Source organism: Chelonoidis abingdonii, chromosome 9 (genome assembly GCF_003597395.2).
Source record: "Chelonoidis abingdonii isolate Lonesome George chromosome 9, CheloAbing_2.0, whole genome shotgun sequence".
Classification (NCBI taxonomy): Eukaryota; Metazoa; Chordata; order Testudines; family Testudinidae; genus Chelonoidis; species Chelonoidis abingdonii.
In genome coordinates, this window is record NC_133777.1 from 13,008,223 (window position 1) to 13,025,716 (window position 17,494).

Sequence of the window (17,494 nt, forward strand, 5' to 3'; positions counted from 1 at the left end):
TTAGCTGGCTGTGATTAAGCCTCCATCACAGCTTCCTTTCACCCCAAATTAATTGCTGTTGCCCCCAAACCCCCAAAAAGCTTGGGAGAACAGGCTGCATGTCCTAAAGCTCACCAAATCTGGTCTTTGGAGACGGAGCTTTCTCAGGGTCTGGTTTGAGGGACTGGAACTAACTCCCTTGGGGAATTGAGAACTGTCACAAACATTCCCACCTTCTCTTCCAAGTGCAACACACACTTTTCTGACCTGCCTTCTCTAACAACTACATAGCAGCACATATATTTAAAAGACCAAAACAAAGCCCTACCAAAACAAAATCTTATTGTGACCGATGAACCCTTCACTGTCAGCTGGCAAGATTTCTTAGTATGTACTTTCTGGTTCAACAAAATATGGCATGTGAGGTCTTAAAGAAAAGCCAGAATCACACTGTTCATTAATAGCATTGTGAAATGTACCGACACTATGCAAGGAGTTATGTATGTCTACTGAAAATTTGCTTTAAAGTGTGTATCAAGGCAGAGTTGACAAACTGGCTTTCTGTCATGCAAAAGAGGTTTAGTCACCTGTCTGTTGGCATGTAAATTAAACATTGTAAGTTAACAGCATAGAGAGTCATTTACATATAAAGTCAATGAGAGGATGTGAAATCAACAGAGAGGCAGCACAGTAGAAACTAAGCCACAGAGGTTATCTTGATTCTGATACAGAAAGTGAACTTTGGTGGATATAAGAAGAAGGCAAGGAAAACACCACATCATTCTCCTCCTAGGAAGCAATCAGGCTGTGTGATTATATTCATGAAAATGGGACCACAAAGGGCCTTGGTTAAAATGCTGCAAAGGACATTTGTTGTGAGATAAATTCCTTTAGACAGAAGGCTAGCTTGTTAAATTTAGTCTCTCGAAATCATGTTATGATTTTGTTCTATATGTAACCTTTGATTTTCATTATTCTTAGTATTTCTTAACTCTGATAATAAACATGTTGTTGTTTTCACTATAAATATATCCAAGTGTTGGGATATTAAGCAGGGGCTGATCCTGAGTTGAATCATACAAGCTGGTGTGTACACTTTCCTCTTGGAGACAGCAGACCTGCTGTTTCTGGGAGTGTTTGGTGGATAAGGAGCTAGACACTATAGGGAAATGCTTCAAAGGGGCTCGGGGATGGGATGCACCTATTGTTAAACTTCAAAGCAAAATAAGGGCTGGCATAATCCCTCGGAGAGTGCTTGGGTGGGTCATAGGCTGGTAGCATCAGGGAGCTGACACTCAGTTAAGCACAAGCAAGTCTCTCTCATGCTGAGGGCAGGGGGTAACAAGGTGATGCCCAGTCCTGGGTACCCCAAGAACCTATACTGTGCACACGGTTCCACTCCTGGAAAGAAAATGTATCGCAAGACACAGATTTGTCACGTTCCTTATTGTACTACTGGAAGGCACTCTGGTACTATGCTGATGAGGGTTGTATAAGAAGTTATGTAGAGCAGAATGGTAGCACATTGGAACTCTGAGCCTGAGCACCTGACAGGATGACAACTGCTGCAATATCATAGGGTAGAGAGGCAGTTTCTGAAAGTGACAAGCCCCAAACCATGTAGGGTTTTATAGGTCAAACCCAGCTCCTTCAGCTTGATCCAGACATTATCTGGTGATTGTGGAGCACAGGTGTCATGTGCACATCGAGGGAGACGTTGCTGATAAGCCACCACTTTCTGCAAGAGAAGTTTCAAGGCGTAACTCCAAGTCTAGGGCACTACTGTAATCTAATCCGGGGTGACAAAGGCACAGGCAGCCAAAAGGATGCAGCTTTAGTGCCAAGAGCAGCTCATAAGCACCCTGGCAACTGCTGCTATTGGAACAGCTGGTGATGCAGCAAGACTCCCAGGTTATGAGCCATAGAAACAGAGAAGGGGATACCTGTCACAGAGTGGCACCGATGTCATAGCTGCCATTTCCTCTGGCTAGAGTGACTAGATGTCCCAATTTTATAGGGACATTCCCGATATTTGGGCCTTTTTCTTCCATAGGCACCTATTCCCCCTTCCCCCTTCCCGATTTTTCACACTTGCTGTCTGGTCACCCTACCTCTGGCCCTTTTCTCCATCTCCTGAGCACCACCCCAAAAATCAAGATCCAGATGTCCAGGACACTTTGACAACTAGGGACCCCAGGCTGGGGGAAGGAGGCGCCCCTCCCCGGGCATATCTGTCTGCCTCTCACACACGCTGCGGTCCCTGGAGCAGGTTGCGTCCCCCTCCTTTGGTGCCCCTCTCCCCTAGCCTCCCCCCGGGCGCCCCCCACCGCCCCCCGCTCCCCGGATCAGAGCCTGCTTTGCCTGCAGGAGGTGGGGAGGAAGGCTGTGCTTATGCGTGACTGACAGCAGACGGGACTTCCTGCGGGGGAGCTGCTGCAGCGCCCTAACGCTTTGTAGACGAGCTCTCTGGGGTTGGGGGGCAGGGCGGTGAAGGGGAACCCTCCGCTGGAGACCTTCCAGTGCTGCCAAGGAAGAGGACGGGCAGCAGCAGCCAGGGAAGGAGGAGGCGGCTGCACTGCAGAATAACAGGATCCCTCACCCCCCTGCGTAAGGGAAGAGAGAGAAGAGCCGCTGCTGTCACTGCTCCAGCCACTCAGGTATTTATATGGCCCCTCTGACTCCACATTCTTTCCCCACGGCTCCTCTTGTCCCCTAGCCTGGTTTGGCACCATTGCGTCCTCCTTCCTCTCTGGTTTTGACAGCCCCTTTCCTCTCCATCCCCCTAGCCCCCCCGGCTTTGGAGCTGCTGCCCAGCAACAATGGGTTTATTGCAGCACAAAGCCTGGTGCTAGTGGTGGAGGGAGGGGAGGGGGCTGCTTATTCTCTTCATCACCCCCCCTCCCCGGTGCCATTCACAAAGGCTGGGAGATGCTCTGATGGAGGGGATGTCGTCTCTGGCACTGGGACAATTGAAAAGAGATGCCCCCTTTCCTGTCCCTTTTCCTACCCGCATCCCCATCCGAAAACAAATCCCAGTCGAGCATGAGAGTCTCCCACTTCACTGTAAAACTCATAGCTAAATTCTCTCCTACATGGAGGGAGACACTTTAAAAACTGCTTTAAAATGAATTCTTGGGAGGAAAGGGTTTCCCTCCAAATCAGCTTTAAGACATAGTCCCCAACCTTAGCTCAAGTTTCAGTTAGTTGGAGGGAGAATGGTTTCGTTTCAGATTCATTTTGAGCCAGGTTTATAAGAGCATCTGGCTCTTGTGATGAAGGATTTTGCTGTGCTGTTTTTTGTTCCAAGGGAGCATTTAAGCATCTCATCTATTGTTTTTCTTAAAAAAAAATAATATCCCTCTTGTTTGAAATTGTCCCCAGTCATGAAACATTCCTGCGGGTTAAAAACAAACCTCAAAAGCTGCTCTGAGGATGGGAATTGAGAAGAGATGATGAAACTTAAATTATCTGATATAAATTAATATACATCTAATAGACCACAAACATATGCCCTTTTATTTTGTAGTGGGTGAACACACATTAATCGGAGGAATCAAACATGTTTTTCCTTCATCACCAAACTCCTCTTTGGTGCAAGAGAGCTGCCCCATATATATCTTTAAAAAGGAGTGTTAAAGTATTTTACTAGAGACAGATGCCCCTCCATCTTCTACAGAAATCTAGGACCCTGCAAAGAGGGACCTAGACTCCATTTGTACACCAATGGGGACATTACTCTAAATTGTCATCTGGCAGATATCTTTAAAACTCATAGTGTGCATGATTTATTGCAGCATTGTTTTTAAATGTTGAAGAATGTCTAATAATTTGAATGCTCTTTTTTGTAATTCTTTGTATGTTGATTTTGTAGAGATGACATGATTCAGTATTTGCATGTGAAGTGCCACAGCTCTGAAATGTGCTGAATCGTTAGCTTGTGAAGAGAAGATGTACAATATTAAAATACCTTAGCTCTGTCAAATTGCTTTGACAAAAGACTTCAGGAATTCTCTTTGATATCTAAATTGCACCATTTTCTTACCTACGTTTGTTTTCTGTTTACAAGCCTGAAGATGGCTGCTTCTTCCTCCTACAATGTGGAAGAAGATGAGAGTCTGAAGGGATGTGAGCTCTATGTTCAGAAGCATAACATCCAACAGATTTTGAAAGAGTGCATTGTAAACCTTTGCATCGCAAAACCAGACCGGCCAATGAAGTTCCTCAGAGAACATTTTGAAAAATTAGAAAAGGTCAGTGACTTTCATGTGGCTTCTATTTCAGTTTCCAAGTGTATGAATGCAAAGGATGTTCTTAAAGTTTAATTTTTTCCTAGCATTCTGCTTTAACTTTTAATAAAAGCTCTTAAGAAACAAACTTTTGTTTGCATATGTCCAGTGCAGTATCTGATATCATGCACAACTTTTTTGTGGGATAAGGGTTATAATTTCTCAGCAGATTGCAAGGACAATTGCACTGACTGATAAAATTGATCCAGAGAGTTATAAAAATGTATAGCATTATAACATACAGGGCCCTGTTCTCCCCTTCCTTCAAAAGGACCTGCACAGCAGAGCAACGTGTGGATTCTTCCTATTCATTCCAGTGTCAGGAGGTGTAGTTTGCCCTTACGTCCATCATGGAATCTCCGAGTTCGGGGTAGATCTTGGGAAATGCGGAGGGGCCAGTCTGCTACTTGACCACACTGACTCCTGTCCATACTGGAGAGCACAAGTCCCGCAGGAGTGGTGCTTACAAGGACTATCTATACTTTGACTGCTCTGAAAAGGCGTGTTGCACAGTGTAGAGGCATGTCATTATGCTAGGCTGATCTGGAGTGCCCCCTCACAGATGAACCCTTACTTATTTTTTCCCACGCCCATGGGAATCAAGAAGTCCAAACAGACTGTTGGATGCTAAGAAGCACCTCCTTGTGGAGGGTCTCATTTATTAACAGAAAAGCCAGTACAGAGCATAAACAAAACTTTCACCTCAACATCTCAGCTGCATGACTGGGTCATTCTTAGTCAATCTGTCTTTCACCTGATTCTAGGGCTCACCTTTACCCGGACTCTTCTTCAAGGGTTCTCTCAGTTTCAGTCTTTGCCTCTGGAGTTAGGACTCTTGCCCCTACCAGAGTAAGAGCCTTCTCTGGAGTGAGGGGAGTTAGTCCACTGTGACTCTTCCCCAGGGACAGCAGGTGATCCCTGTCAGGCAAAGCCTCCGACCACTGTCTAGGAGATCCTGGCTGAGACCAGGCCCTCTAGGATACCTGCTGACTGCATCCCTCTTCCTACAAGGCTCCCCTCTCTAAGAGCACCTCTTACAGGTTCCCCATTCTGGTGGGTTCCACAGACAGCTCACCCTCTAGGTTCCCTGCTCAGCCTTTTCCAGGGAGCTCCTCCCTGCTAGAGCTTCTTGTCTCCATTTAGAGATTTCGTCTAACTAAGCTTGGATAATCTTTAGTAAATGAGCACCTGGACCTAATAATCAGCCACCTGGGGTAGACAGTTACCCCCTGATGAGGCTTTCATAAGGTGGTCACAGGCACTTGGCCCTAAATTCCACCCTTTATCTGGAAAAGCAGCACCGATAAACACATCCTCAGCTGGAACGCGACGGAGCTTGCCAAAAGCTATCTTGGCATGAGAAGGAAGAGGGGAAGCATATTGCAAAGAACTTTCTCCTCTGTGGAGATAGGATTCCCTCCAAGCATAGATGCAGAAGGAAGCATGTGGCCCTGGATCTTTAAATGTGCAAGGCCTCAGTCCTGCAAAGACTTACACATGTACTTAACTTTAAGCCTAAGAGTCCTAGTGGGACTACTTGTGTGCTTAAAGTAAGTGTGTAAATTTTTACAGGATCACGGTCTACGTTTTATGTGGTTGCAACTTGACTTCATTTTTTAAAGTATTTTTATTGTAAATGTGGAATTTTAAGTTAAAAAGGAAAAAAATATGCACAGAACAAGAAATAAAATAATCAGCTGCAAATGCAGCCCATGTACTATATGTTATGCATGCATTGTATATATGAGTGGCTGTGTTTACACTGCATATTAGATATATTTTACTGTCTGTACAGGATAGTACACCCCAAACTGGTGTTGTTTTAAAATAAAAAAGAACTATTCATATACTGTTGGAAACATCTTAGCGTGTACATCATGTTATGAGGGGGTAACACTCTTAGGGGAGCACCAAGATCATTAGCTGTGCCACATATATGACAAAAAAGACAAAATTCACATCAAAACAGTTTTTTCTAAACTTTTGAAAACTGAACTCCACTTCAGCACAATGAAAGCAATTTTGGTCCCTCTACCTTGCTATGTATTGGTAGAGACTTACCCATTTTAATGTATACATCTTCTGAACTTTGTAGCTAGTGTGAGGGGGATGTGCATCATACTTTTGCAAAACACTGTCTTAAAATGTGCCATGCTAGTCCATATTATTTCAATATTTTATCATTATTCTCCTTGGCTAATGGGATTATTTATTTGTATTGCAGTAGCAAGGGATCGTGGCTCCACTGTGTTAGATGCTGTATACAGAATTAGAACTTACATTGTCCCTGTCCAGAGAACTTACATTATTTTCACTTAGGTTCTTACTATTTCAGGAGAGAGCAGTAGATAAGAGTTCATAGTAGTAAACAACCTGCCCCATACAAACCAGTGAAAACTTTCCAGTGTTTGGAAAGCCAATGAGATTAGAGGCTAGATCTTCTCTTATGTGAGAAAAACCCAAGCAGGACAGGAAATTCTGTGAATTTCATGTTGACAGTGGAAGGAGGCAATGTTTGCCTTAACCCCTAGGGAACAGTCAGGGGAGTCAGACCCTGTAGTGCTTAAAGTTGGGTGATGTCCCAAAGGGTTGTGTAGACCTGGTAAAAAAATAAAATAATTGAGCTGGGTTGCTGAGGGGTGCACTTTAAACAATATCTTACCAAAGCTGCTGATTCCCAGTTTATGATAGGCTCCCCACTTTTTTCAGACCACTTTAAACACAGAGTTTAAGCACTGAATCTACAGATCTTGGGACATCCCTGGAAACCTATAGCTTTCAAATAGTGGCTAGTTTCTATCTCTGTATAGCAGCATGACTCCCTCAATCAGCAGTCTCCAAAGACCTCCTTGAGGGGAAAGGAGTTCACATCATTGAGCGTCTTCCAATGTAGGATAAGGTTGACTAGGTCAATTGTTTGGGATTGATGGGACGAACCAATGCCCTTGGAGAGTGGTCCTCACAATCGTACCCAGCTTGCTGAGCTCTAAACTCACAGGGGCAACAGTACGAAGATGCTGTGGAGGCAGCACTCCCCTCTTTTCTATGCAATCATCCAAGATCCAACTGAGCTGTGTGATCCCTCAATGAGTAGAAGTATCTAGGGTGATCAGGTCCAATATGTTGCTAGCAACATAAGATCCTCAGCCCTGCAATGTGCACAAGTGTACAGAATAATAGAATATCAGGGTTGGAAGGGACCTCAGGAGCTCATCTAGTCCAACCCCCTGCTCAAAACAGGACCAATCCCCAACTAAATTATCTCATCCATTGCTTTGTCAAGCCTGACCTTAAAAACCTCTAAGGAAAGAGATTCCACCATCTCCCTAGGTAACCCATTCCAGTGCTTCACCACCCTTCTAGTGAAAAAGTTTTTCCTAATAGCCAACCTAAATCTCCCCCACTGCAGCTTAAGACCATCACTCCTTGTTCTGTCATCTGGTACCACTGAGAATAGTCTAGATCCATCCTCTTTGGAACTCTCTTTCAGGTAGTTGAAAGCAGTTATGAAATCCCCCCTCATTCTTCTCTTCTGCAAACTAAACAATCCCAGTTTTCTCAGCCTCTCCTCATAAGTCATGTGCTCCAGCCCCCTAATAATTTTTGTTGCCCTCTGCTGGACTCTCTCCAATTTTTCCACATCCTTCTTGTACTGTGGGGCCCAAAGCCGGACACAGTACTCCAGATGAGGCCTCACCAATGTTGAATAGAGGGGAATGATCATATTCATCCCTCCATCTGCTGGTAATACCCCTACTTATACAGCCCAAAATGCCATTAGCCTTCTTGACAACAAGGGCATACTGTTGACTCATATCCAGCTTCTCATCCACTGTAACCCCTAGGTCCTTTTCTGCAGAACTGCTGCCTAGCCATTCGGTCCCTAGTCTGTAGCAGAGCATGGGATTCTTCCGTCCTAAGTGCAGGACTCTGCACTTGTGCTTGTTGAACTTCATCAGATTTCTTTTCGTCCAATCCTCTAATTTGTCTGGGTCCCTCTGTATCCTATTCCCTACCCTCCGGCGTATCTACCACTCCTCCCAGTTTAGTGTCATCTGCAAACTTGCTGAGGGTGCAATCCACGCCATCATCCAGATCATTAATGACAAAATTGAATAAAACTGGCCCCAGGACCGACCCTTGGAGCACTCTGCTTGATACTGGCTGCCAACTAGACATGGAGCCATTGATCACTACCCATTGAGCCCGACGATCTACCCAGCTTTCTATCCACCTTATAGTCCATTCATCCAGCTCACACTTCTTTAACTTGCCAGCAAGAATACTGTGGGAGACCGTATCAAAAGCTTTGTTAAAGTCAAGGAACAACACGTCCACTGCTTTCCCCTCATCCACGGAGCCAATTATCTCATCATAGAATCCCTGTCCCCATATGGAACCCCACTGAAGCAGTGAGGTTCCATATAGGCTCTGGGCATCACATGTAGAATCAGGACCCAAGAGTGCAAAACTGGTGAATCCTGCACTTTGATGGCTTGTGATGGGGCGATTTATAATTTGTAAACAAAAGTCAAGAGAATTACTTCAAAAACCTTCTATCCTGTTTTTAATATGTACTGACACTATTATTACAGGCAATAGTGCCAAGATAATTTTAATATACCTTGTGTTTGCTGAATTATGAGCTCAACAATTGCTGTCAGAATTTGAGCTACACTAAATATGACTGTTCATACAATATTTTACTCTTGCTTAGGCAGAGCAATGAAAATCTTTGAGTTTAAGATTTTGCTTAAAACTTTTGATCTAAGAGTTGTTTTCAAAAAATTGGATATTTTAGTTCATTTTCCAAATTTCTAAAGTTAAAGAAAAATCTAACTTTGTTTTTTGAGAAATGGCAATAGACTTGAAGGCCAGGACATATTCTCCAAAGTTCACTGAGAAATTTTGGGATGAGAGGTGGGGTTATTGACACAAACTTGATTTACTAACCATAGCAATTCCAGAATGTAGGAATTTAAAAATAATTGGTGGGAATCATTAGTACATCTGTTTCTGTTCATTAAATACAGCAGGACCTGGTTGTCTTCAATGTACTACATCAGCTCTTATCTTTTTACTATTTTATGTTGCTCTGAAGTGAGATAGGTGCCTAGCAGTACAGGTAAGTCAGGATGATCCCTGCCCCAAGGAGTTTATAAACAAATATCGAAGGACACAATGCAATGAGTGACAAAACATTAGGGAGAGATTGTGAGGGGAAGGCCAGAGTGACAATGAGATTACTTTGTTCCTTAACAAAGGTTTCTGCACAGCACAGATTGATGGTGGTTCTTAATGAAAGATCCGAATGAGAAGGCAGTGGGCTTAAAACAAAATGTGGGACCTTGAACATCGTTAGTTTACAGATAGAGCTTTCACAAACCAGAACAAATAGCCTAACCAATAATGAGTACAGCCCCAAACAGTCCATTTCTTCCAAGTCACCTCCTCCTCAAATGCCCAAGGGAAGAAAAAATGGACTTAGCAGCATTCCTGGAATGTAAACAAATCCTGGGTCTGTTGGATCAAAGGTGCAGTTGTCTAAGCCAAACATTAGTCACAGAGAACACACCTATAATGTTGCTAAGGGAATATCTCTTGCCCAACAAAGGATAAAATGTTAATAAAACCCTTGTTTACTGTTATAGCATTAAACCGTTAAGTGTGGTCTGGGGTTCCATGGAAAGTTCTTGCTGACTTATTCTCATTGTAACAACTGCCATTAAAAATCTTGAACCTTTTGTTGAACACAAAAAAGAACAGAAAACAGTTAAAGCATTTGGAACTTAAAGAATTAATTAAGGTTTTCATTTGAACAATTTCCCTTATTCTCATTTTCTTTAGCTTTATAGATTCTTTTATAGGAGGATACCTCTGCTTGATGGACTTTTTAGATGATATTAACTGTCCTTTTTGCGGAAAAGAGAAATAACTTGTCTGGTTTCCTTTAGGACAAAACCAACCAAACACACACACCAAGGGAGAAAGAAAGGATAGCAAAAGAGCGAACCTAGTTTCTGTCTCTAATGTTAATTCTTGCTTGCATCTTAGCTGCTGGAAATGGCAGGCAGAGCATACTATCTTATCAGCCACTCTGGGTATGTCTACACACGGGCCCATGGCCCTTGTCAGCTGATTTGGGCTTGCAGGGCTTGGGCTGCGGGGACTGGACTGGCCTCTCCGGTAGTGATTTAAAGGGCCCAGGGCTCCTGCCGCTGTGGAGAGTCGTGGGCCCTTTAAAGCACTGCTGGAGCTCCTCGGGCGGGGATTTAAAGGGTCCGGTGCTCCTGCCACACCGGCAGCGGGGCTCGGGTGGCACAGTGGCAGGAGCACCGGGGATTTAAAGGGCTCCAGCAGGGATTTAAAGGGCTCAGGCCTGCCTCTGCAGCTAGTAGGTCCGGGGTGATTTAAAGGCCCTGGAGATCCCAGCAACAGCTGGAGCCCCAGGGCCTTTAAATCTTGAGATGCCCTGCCTCTTCCAGCTGAGGCCATGCCTCTTCCGGTTGAGGCCACGCCCCACTCAGGACTCTGCATACCAGTAAGTCCTTTAAGTTACTTTCATCCTTGGCCTTCAAGAACCATTTAATTTGGTGTCTTTGGCCAAGTATCGTATTTAGACTCCCACTTCGCAAAGAGACTATATTGAATTTTATTATTAGCAACTTTACTTTTCCATTTATAAGGTATACCCATCAACAAATTTCTTCAGTGCATATCCGGAGAAAGAAAATGAAATACATGGTAATATATTGGCCAAATGCCAATTAAAGGGCTGAAACTTCCCACTCAGAAAGCAGCCGTGGATTCTGAACTCTCTCATACCCTGCCAGCCAAATCCTCTTCTCCAATAGACAGTATAGAGAGATGAGCTTCTTAATCATTGTTAGTTTTAAATAAACAGATGTCTGAGCAGGGTTGATTATTATATAATGGGTCCAGTTTCGTGGGGTACTGAGGACCTCCTGTCAGGTGATAATTGCCCTCAATTTCTGCTGACTTTGGTGGGAGAGGAGGGCACTCAGCTTCTCACAAGAGATGGTAAACATAATGTATGATCAGGCCCAGTATTTTCAAGCATCACTGTAGGCAGCAGCTCTACACCTAAGAAATCATTCTGGTCACTTTACCAGTGTATGGAACAGCTTCTAAGACCACTGCTTTCCAACAGAAATACAGCTCATTCCTTCAAGTTAGCTTTCCCGCAATAGTGCTTGTGCACACATGCTCACGACCTCCTCCCCAACCACCCTCAAAACACTGAGCACATTTTCCTACCCAGTGAAGTACTAGAGGAATATTATTATATCTTCTGAACCATAAGAAGCATTCAGACACTACGGTGCTGGTCACCAGTATAAGAACTTGATAGATTGAGTAGACAGGGCAAATAGGCTGCCTCAAAAAACATGGTTTAGACTAGAAATCTTTATATTTGTATTTTTAAACCCCTTAACCTACATTTTTTTAAACAAAGGAATGATGTGTTTTAGTAACTTATTTTACTTGTTAGGGAAACCTGAATCTCTGAAATTGTGCTCTTGAGAACCATGTGTCAGAAATAAATTAGAGCATCTCTTAACTCCCTGTCTTAGTTTACATTTGTCCATGTGACAATACCTTCTCAATTCTCTAAGTGGGGAATTGCTGGACTGGAATTCATTGGCAGACTCTGAGGGAAAGTTGCTCATTATCTGCCCTTACTTTGTCTAGATGTATCCTGTGCTTTTAGTTTCTGATTATCAAGTGTTTTAAAGCGCTAATACAGAACGGTGCTTAAGCACATGCCTATCTTTAAGCATGAGTAGTCCCATTGACTTTCAAAAAACATTGACTTCAGTGAGACAAGCACATAAGTAACTTGAAGTACATGAGTAAAGTAACTTGCTGAATTAAGGTAATAAAGTCCAAAAGAAGAGCTGGATCTGTCATTGTCCAGTGGCAGAATTTCATCTTGTTTAAATATCTTGCCAGCTCCTGATTCCCTCAGTGGCCTCTGCTATTTTGAAAGGGGTTTACAACCTCATGTGACCCAGCTCTCTTCAAGTGTAGTGCTTTCATTTTGGGGTTTTAATTATTTTTCAGTATCAGCACAATGGTATTTTCAACATCTTCCCTATTCACTGGCCCTAGCAGTGCCACCATAGCATGGATTAGAAAATGATTTAATTTCTAATGGAAAACTAGATTGGGGATTGGCTAGCTTGATAAGGAGTAACATCACTGTTGCTTGGGGTAATTTATATCTGGAGAAAAGCTACAGCAATATTTTTTGTTATTTCTTCAAACAAAAGATAAGCTGCTATTGACTCATTTCTCGAGTATATAGAATGCTACCTAAAGTGCCTCAAAATAAGCATTTTAAGGGCACAAGGATCATTTCAGAAATATCCACAGATCTGACAAGAGTCATTCATACTCAACTTAAAGTCATAAGAAGATAAGAATGGCCAACCTGGGTTAGACCAAAGGTCCATCTATCCCAGAATCCTGTCTTCTGACAGTGGCCAGTGCTGGGTGCTTCAGAGGAAAGTCAGCTGGTCACATCTCATAGTCTGCTTGAAACTTTTAAATGCAAACGTACCATTGTTAAAATTTATAGGGGAAGTTCACACCTCTCTTGGTTCTATTCTTTCATTCTGTCTGGTTGCAGTCTCAGTAAAATGGCAGAAGTTTGATTTACATTGCGACTGCTATTTTTGCATTCAGAACAGCTAAAAGCTTCAGTTTTTTTTGTGAAAGCTGAAATTGAAGAGCATCCAGCAAAATCTGTGGGAACTGCATAAGCATGCAGATTCAATTCAGGCTTAGTTTGCCCTAAGTAGTGGATGAGATTTTTGATGTTTATAATTGACATTCTTGGAGACTGATGTCTTCTATTTATCTATAGCAAAGGCAGAAGTGGTGCAAGCACTCACAATGCCCCCCATTGTTTTAGAGAGACCACTTCCAAGGTTTTGTCTACATTAGGGAACCTCATACCCATTTTTTAGCTCCAGTATAAGCTCTGGCATAGACTAGGCAAAGGTATTTTTACAGCCATGGTTAGATGTTACAGTGGCAAAAATCCCTATGCTAGGTTTATGCTAGAATTTATACCACCAGTAAAAGGATTACATGATTGGTTAAAAATTGATCAGGGATTTCTAGTGTAGATTTATCTTGGTACAAGGGCAATTCAGTCTTTATTCTAATTCAGTGCCTGGTCTGCCTGCTGTGAATACCAACACAGGTACTGCTTGTGATAATTAATTTCAAAAGAGTTCAGCACTGGTGGAACTCTCCTCTCATAGATGTCACTGGCGCTAGAACTATGCTGATTTTTTTCGTCAAGGATCTGGTCCTGTTACTTTACATGGCTTAGCTGTTCTTTCACTAATTTGGTTTGCTGTTGCATGTGAAATGCCTGTGACTATATAATACCAACTCTTCATGTAAGGTCAAAGTTTAGAATGCAGACAGATGAAAGATTCCGTTCCTTTCTCCTGTGACCCATGTTAAATTGTCTTTCCCCAAATTCTTTCTCTATCAGTGTGTTGGGCAAGGCTTCCCAAGAGCCTTTTAAGTAAGTCTGCAGCTAGTTTAGTCATGGCCAAAAAGTCATTGTGTCTTTAATCAAGGGCACTAACCTAATTTCTAAATTACACCTCTAGCCCGATATAACACGACCTGATATAACACGAATTCGGATATAATGCAGTAAAGCAGTGCACCAGAGGGGTGGGGCTGTGCACTCTGGCGGATCAAAGCAAGTTAGATATAATGCGGTTTCACCTATAAAGCGGTAAGATTTTTTGGCTCCTGAGGACAGCGTTATATCAAGGTAGAGGTGTATTTTATTTCATTTTCTTCTGGTTGTAGAAGATGCTTTGGGTAGTCTGGATCAGGCTATTAAAGCTGTGTCAAACAGCTTTGCCCATATTAACCACTCTAAATAAAGTGCATGGGAGATATAAATAATAACAAATAAAATGGAAATGTAAAATTGGCATAAATTGGATCTGCCTTGAAACATGTTTAAGAAACTGGGCAAGACTGAGAGAGTTTGGTTTTAAAGTAAACAGACACTATCGAGTGCTTTTAAACAATATTTCTGTAACCATTCTGCCAGATGGTGTCAGCAGCAACAAGAGACAGGTTTAATATAGGGGTTCCTCTTAAAATTACAAAAAATACCCCTGTCTTGAGTTCCCACCCAGAAATCTCACTAACTGCCCCCACTTGGTGCCTCTAATAGGTCGTACTTGCTCACTTTCAAGCACTGAGTCTGGTTCACCAACATCAAATCTACTCTGGAGGAATATTGTTTAGCTATAAGAATAGCATTTAGAGAAGCACCAGAAACTTATGGCAGTTGTGCTTTTTTTAAAAAAAAATTTAAGTAAATCTGGATTTTTCAAAGGAAAAATCTTAAAGACACATGGCACCAAATTATGTCTGTTTTGATCAGTGACATTTTAAAAGAAAGGTCTGTTGCAAAACTTTGTGAGTTTATTAGTTTGCAGCCTTTCTGGGTAAATATTAGTGATAAAAGGATATTGATGAAGAACAAGTCTACTCAACCCTGACCCCATTTAAGGTCCCCTAGCACCTTTACTAATTACTATTTTTTTACTGATCCATCTCCCATTTTTATGTCTTCTTCCATATGGCCTACTATCTATGAATCCTCAACCCAGCCTAATGTGGACCAACACCCTCCTACTTCAAATCCCTTTTTAGAATTCACTTAATCCAAAAACCCATTTAACCCCAGCTCCCTTCCCCCTACACCAGGGGTCGGCAACCTTTCAGAATTGGTGTGTCGAGTCTTCATTTTGTTCACTCTAATTTAAGGTTTCACGTGCCAGTAATACAATTTAACATTTTTAGAAGATCTCTTTCTATAAGTCTATAATATATAACTAAACTATTATTGTATGTAAAGTAAATAAGGTTTTTAAAATGTTTAAGAAACTTCATTTAAAATTAAATTAAAATGCAGAGCCCCCTGGACTGGTGGCCAGAACCCAGGCAGTGTGAGTGCCACTGAAAATCAGCCCGCGTGTCACCTTCGGCACCTGTGCCATAGGTTGCTTACTCCTGCCCTACACCATGAGGTGATAGTAAATCAGAGAGAAACTAAACCAACCTGTGGAACTATAGAGATGTTCTTAAAGAAAATGGTGAAGTTATCAATTTATTTTCTTGCATCCCATCCGCTACATACCTAGTGTCTGTATGTGAGTGCTATATAAATAATACATGATAGTAATTTACTGGGTAATTTTGTTTCTAAAACATTCCGAAATGCCACAGGGACTTGGTGATGGAGATTATCTACAGAACATGAAAAAGAAATTTGTTTCTAAGCCTGATGAGTTTCCAGGAAGTAGTGTCACAGACTTAATGTGTCATTTTCTATCCATAATTTTGTTTTTTTCTCTCTATTTATTAGTCTTCTTTTTTCAGCAGTATCATTTAATCAGTAAACGCAAGCAAAGAAATTTAGGAACTGATTTTTCAGGATGCCAATTTGATTTGCATAGTGTTATCAGATCAGAACCACATCTTTTTGGTACCTCTGTCATTTACTAAAGTACTGTAAATACATCAGAAGCATGTTGGGGGAGAGCAGTGAGGTGTCTTGGAACATGGATAACTGAGGAGTGATACTACAAAGAGGAATTTTTGAGGCGCCTTTGTGGTTTACCTCACAGAAATTATCATTTTTTCTTCCTGTGCTCTAAGGGCCAATTTCTGCCACCCTTACACTAAATAAATCCTTATTCCTCGGCTAGTCTCACTGAGTTCAGTGGCGTTACTTGTGGATTTAGGTATTCCCCAGTATAAATGAGAACAACAGAATCTGGCTGTAAGTAAACAGCTGTGGATTTGGCATTGTACATCCTGTAATATTTCCAAATTGAAAATTTTCATGGAGAAGCATTGATATTGCTGAAAAGTGCAGCAAAATATCCTTGCAGTTCAATCTGAAGTGATGTTTATCTATTAGAAGCGAAGCTATTTTAAGTGATTTTTTCTTCACATACTAGGTATGTATACAGATGTATTCTTGGCTTGGATTTTAAAAAGCAGAACCTTTGGCTACAGTTCTCTCTGTTTGGTAATATGAGCTTTTAAACATTGAAAATACCTTCTGTGTTTTGTAACGTAACCTCGCTATTTTATAGTGAAGTATATGTACAAAACTAGGGCAATGGTGGTAATGGAATGAGATTCTGCAAGGCATTGAAGTGGAAGACAAGTTTTAATGCGATACAGGAGGTAAGAGGAAGCCAGTGAAGGGATTCGAAGATGAACAGGATGGAGGCAAAGTCAAAGAAGAGAGGAATGTTTTGGCAATAGTATTTTGCTTAGATCATTGTATTGGTACAGCTGCGCCTCTGCAACACATCTGGTGAAGATGCTCTGCCGACAGGAAAACTCTCTCTTGTTGGAATAATAAAACCACCTCCACAAGTGGCAGAAGCTATATTGGCGGGAGATGCTCTCCCACTGACATAGCGCTGTGCACACAAGCACTTGTGTCGGTGTAACTTATGTCACTTAGGGAGGTGGTTTATTCATACTCCTGAGCAATATAAATTCTGCCGACATAGGCTGTAGTGTAGACATAGTGTAAGAAATGGGTAAGGACATTAGTGGTAAGAGATGGATATTAAAAGATTTCAGAGATGCCATGGAAGAGGAAATGACAGCATTTAACAGCCTGGATGTAGGTGGGGCAATGCTGAGGATTGGGTCAAAAAGCCCCACTAAAGTTACAAGCTTATATGATGGGGCAGATAGTGGAGTTGCCTGTCTGTGGTGATGATGACAGGATTGGATGAGAAGATACGTTCATTTTTCTCCCTGGTGAGATGTAGATGGAGGGGGGACATCTGTGCGGAGCTGACAGAAAGGCAGTCAGAGATGTGAGGACTGCAGAGTCAGAGAAGTAGGGGTAGAGAACTGCAAAATTCCCGTCAACTTCAGTAGGCTTGGAATGAGTCCCATACTGAGGAGATAAAACCAGCACTGCCAATAAAATGGAATAGTTTGACCTAATAAGACTTTTGCAGTTCTAATCTTTATAGTTCCAGGTGGCAGTCTCTAGCAATAACTGAATGGTCATGAAAACTGAATTACTTTCTCCTTCCTAGTGGTGATCACTCCGAGTCAGTTCTGGGGGCAAAAATCAGGAAGATTGCTCAGTCATTAACAGTGTTGCATATTGTCTGTGGGTA

General features: G+C 42.2%; 1 protein-coding gene across 1 annotated transcript in view; it reads left to right on the forward strand.

The window, feature by feature from the left end:
• Positions 1-2,391: 2,391 nt before the first annotated feature.
• Positions 2,392-17,494, forward strand: part of PRKAR1B (protein kinase cAMP-dependent type I regulatory subunit beta) — a 115,820-nt gene continuing 100,717 nt past the window's right edge. The window contains exons 1-2 of the mRNA XM_032771018.2: positions 2,392-2,636; positions 4,046-4,229. Coding sequence (XP_032626909.1) covers positions 4,053-4,229 — 177 coding nt within the window. The 5' untranslated portion in view covers positions 2,392-2,636; positions 4,046-4,052. The remainder of the gene's footprint in view (positions 2,637-4,045; positions 4,230-17,494) is intronic.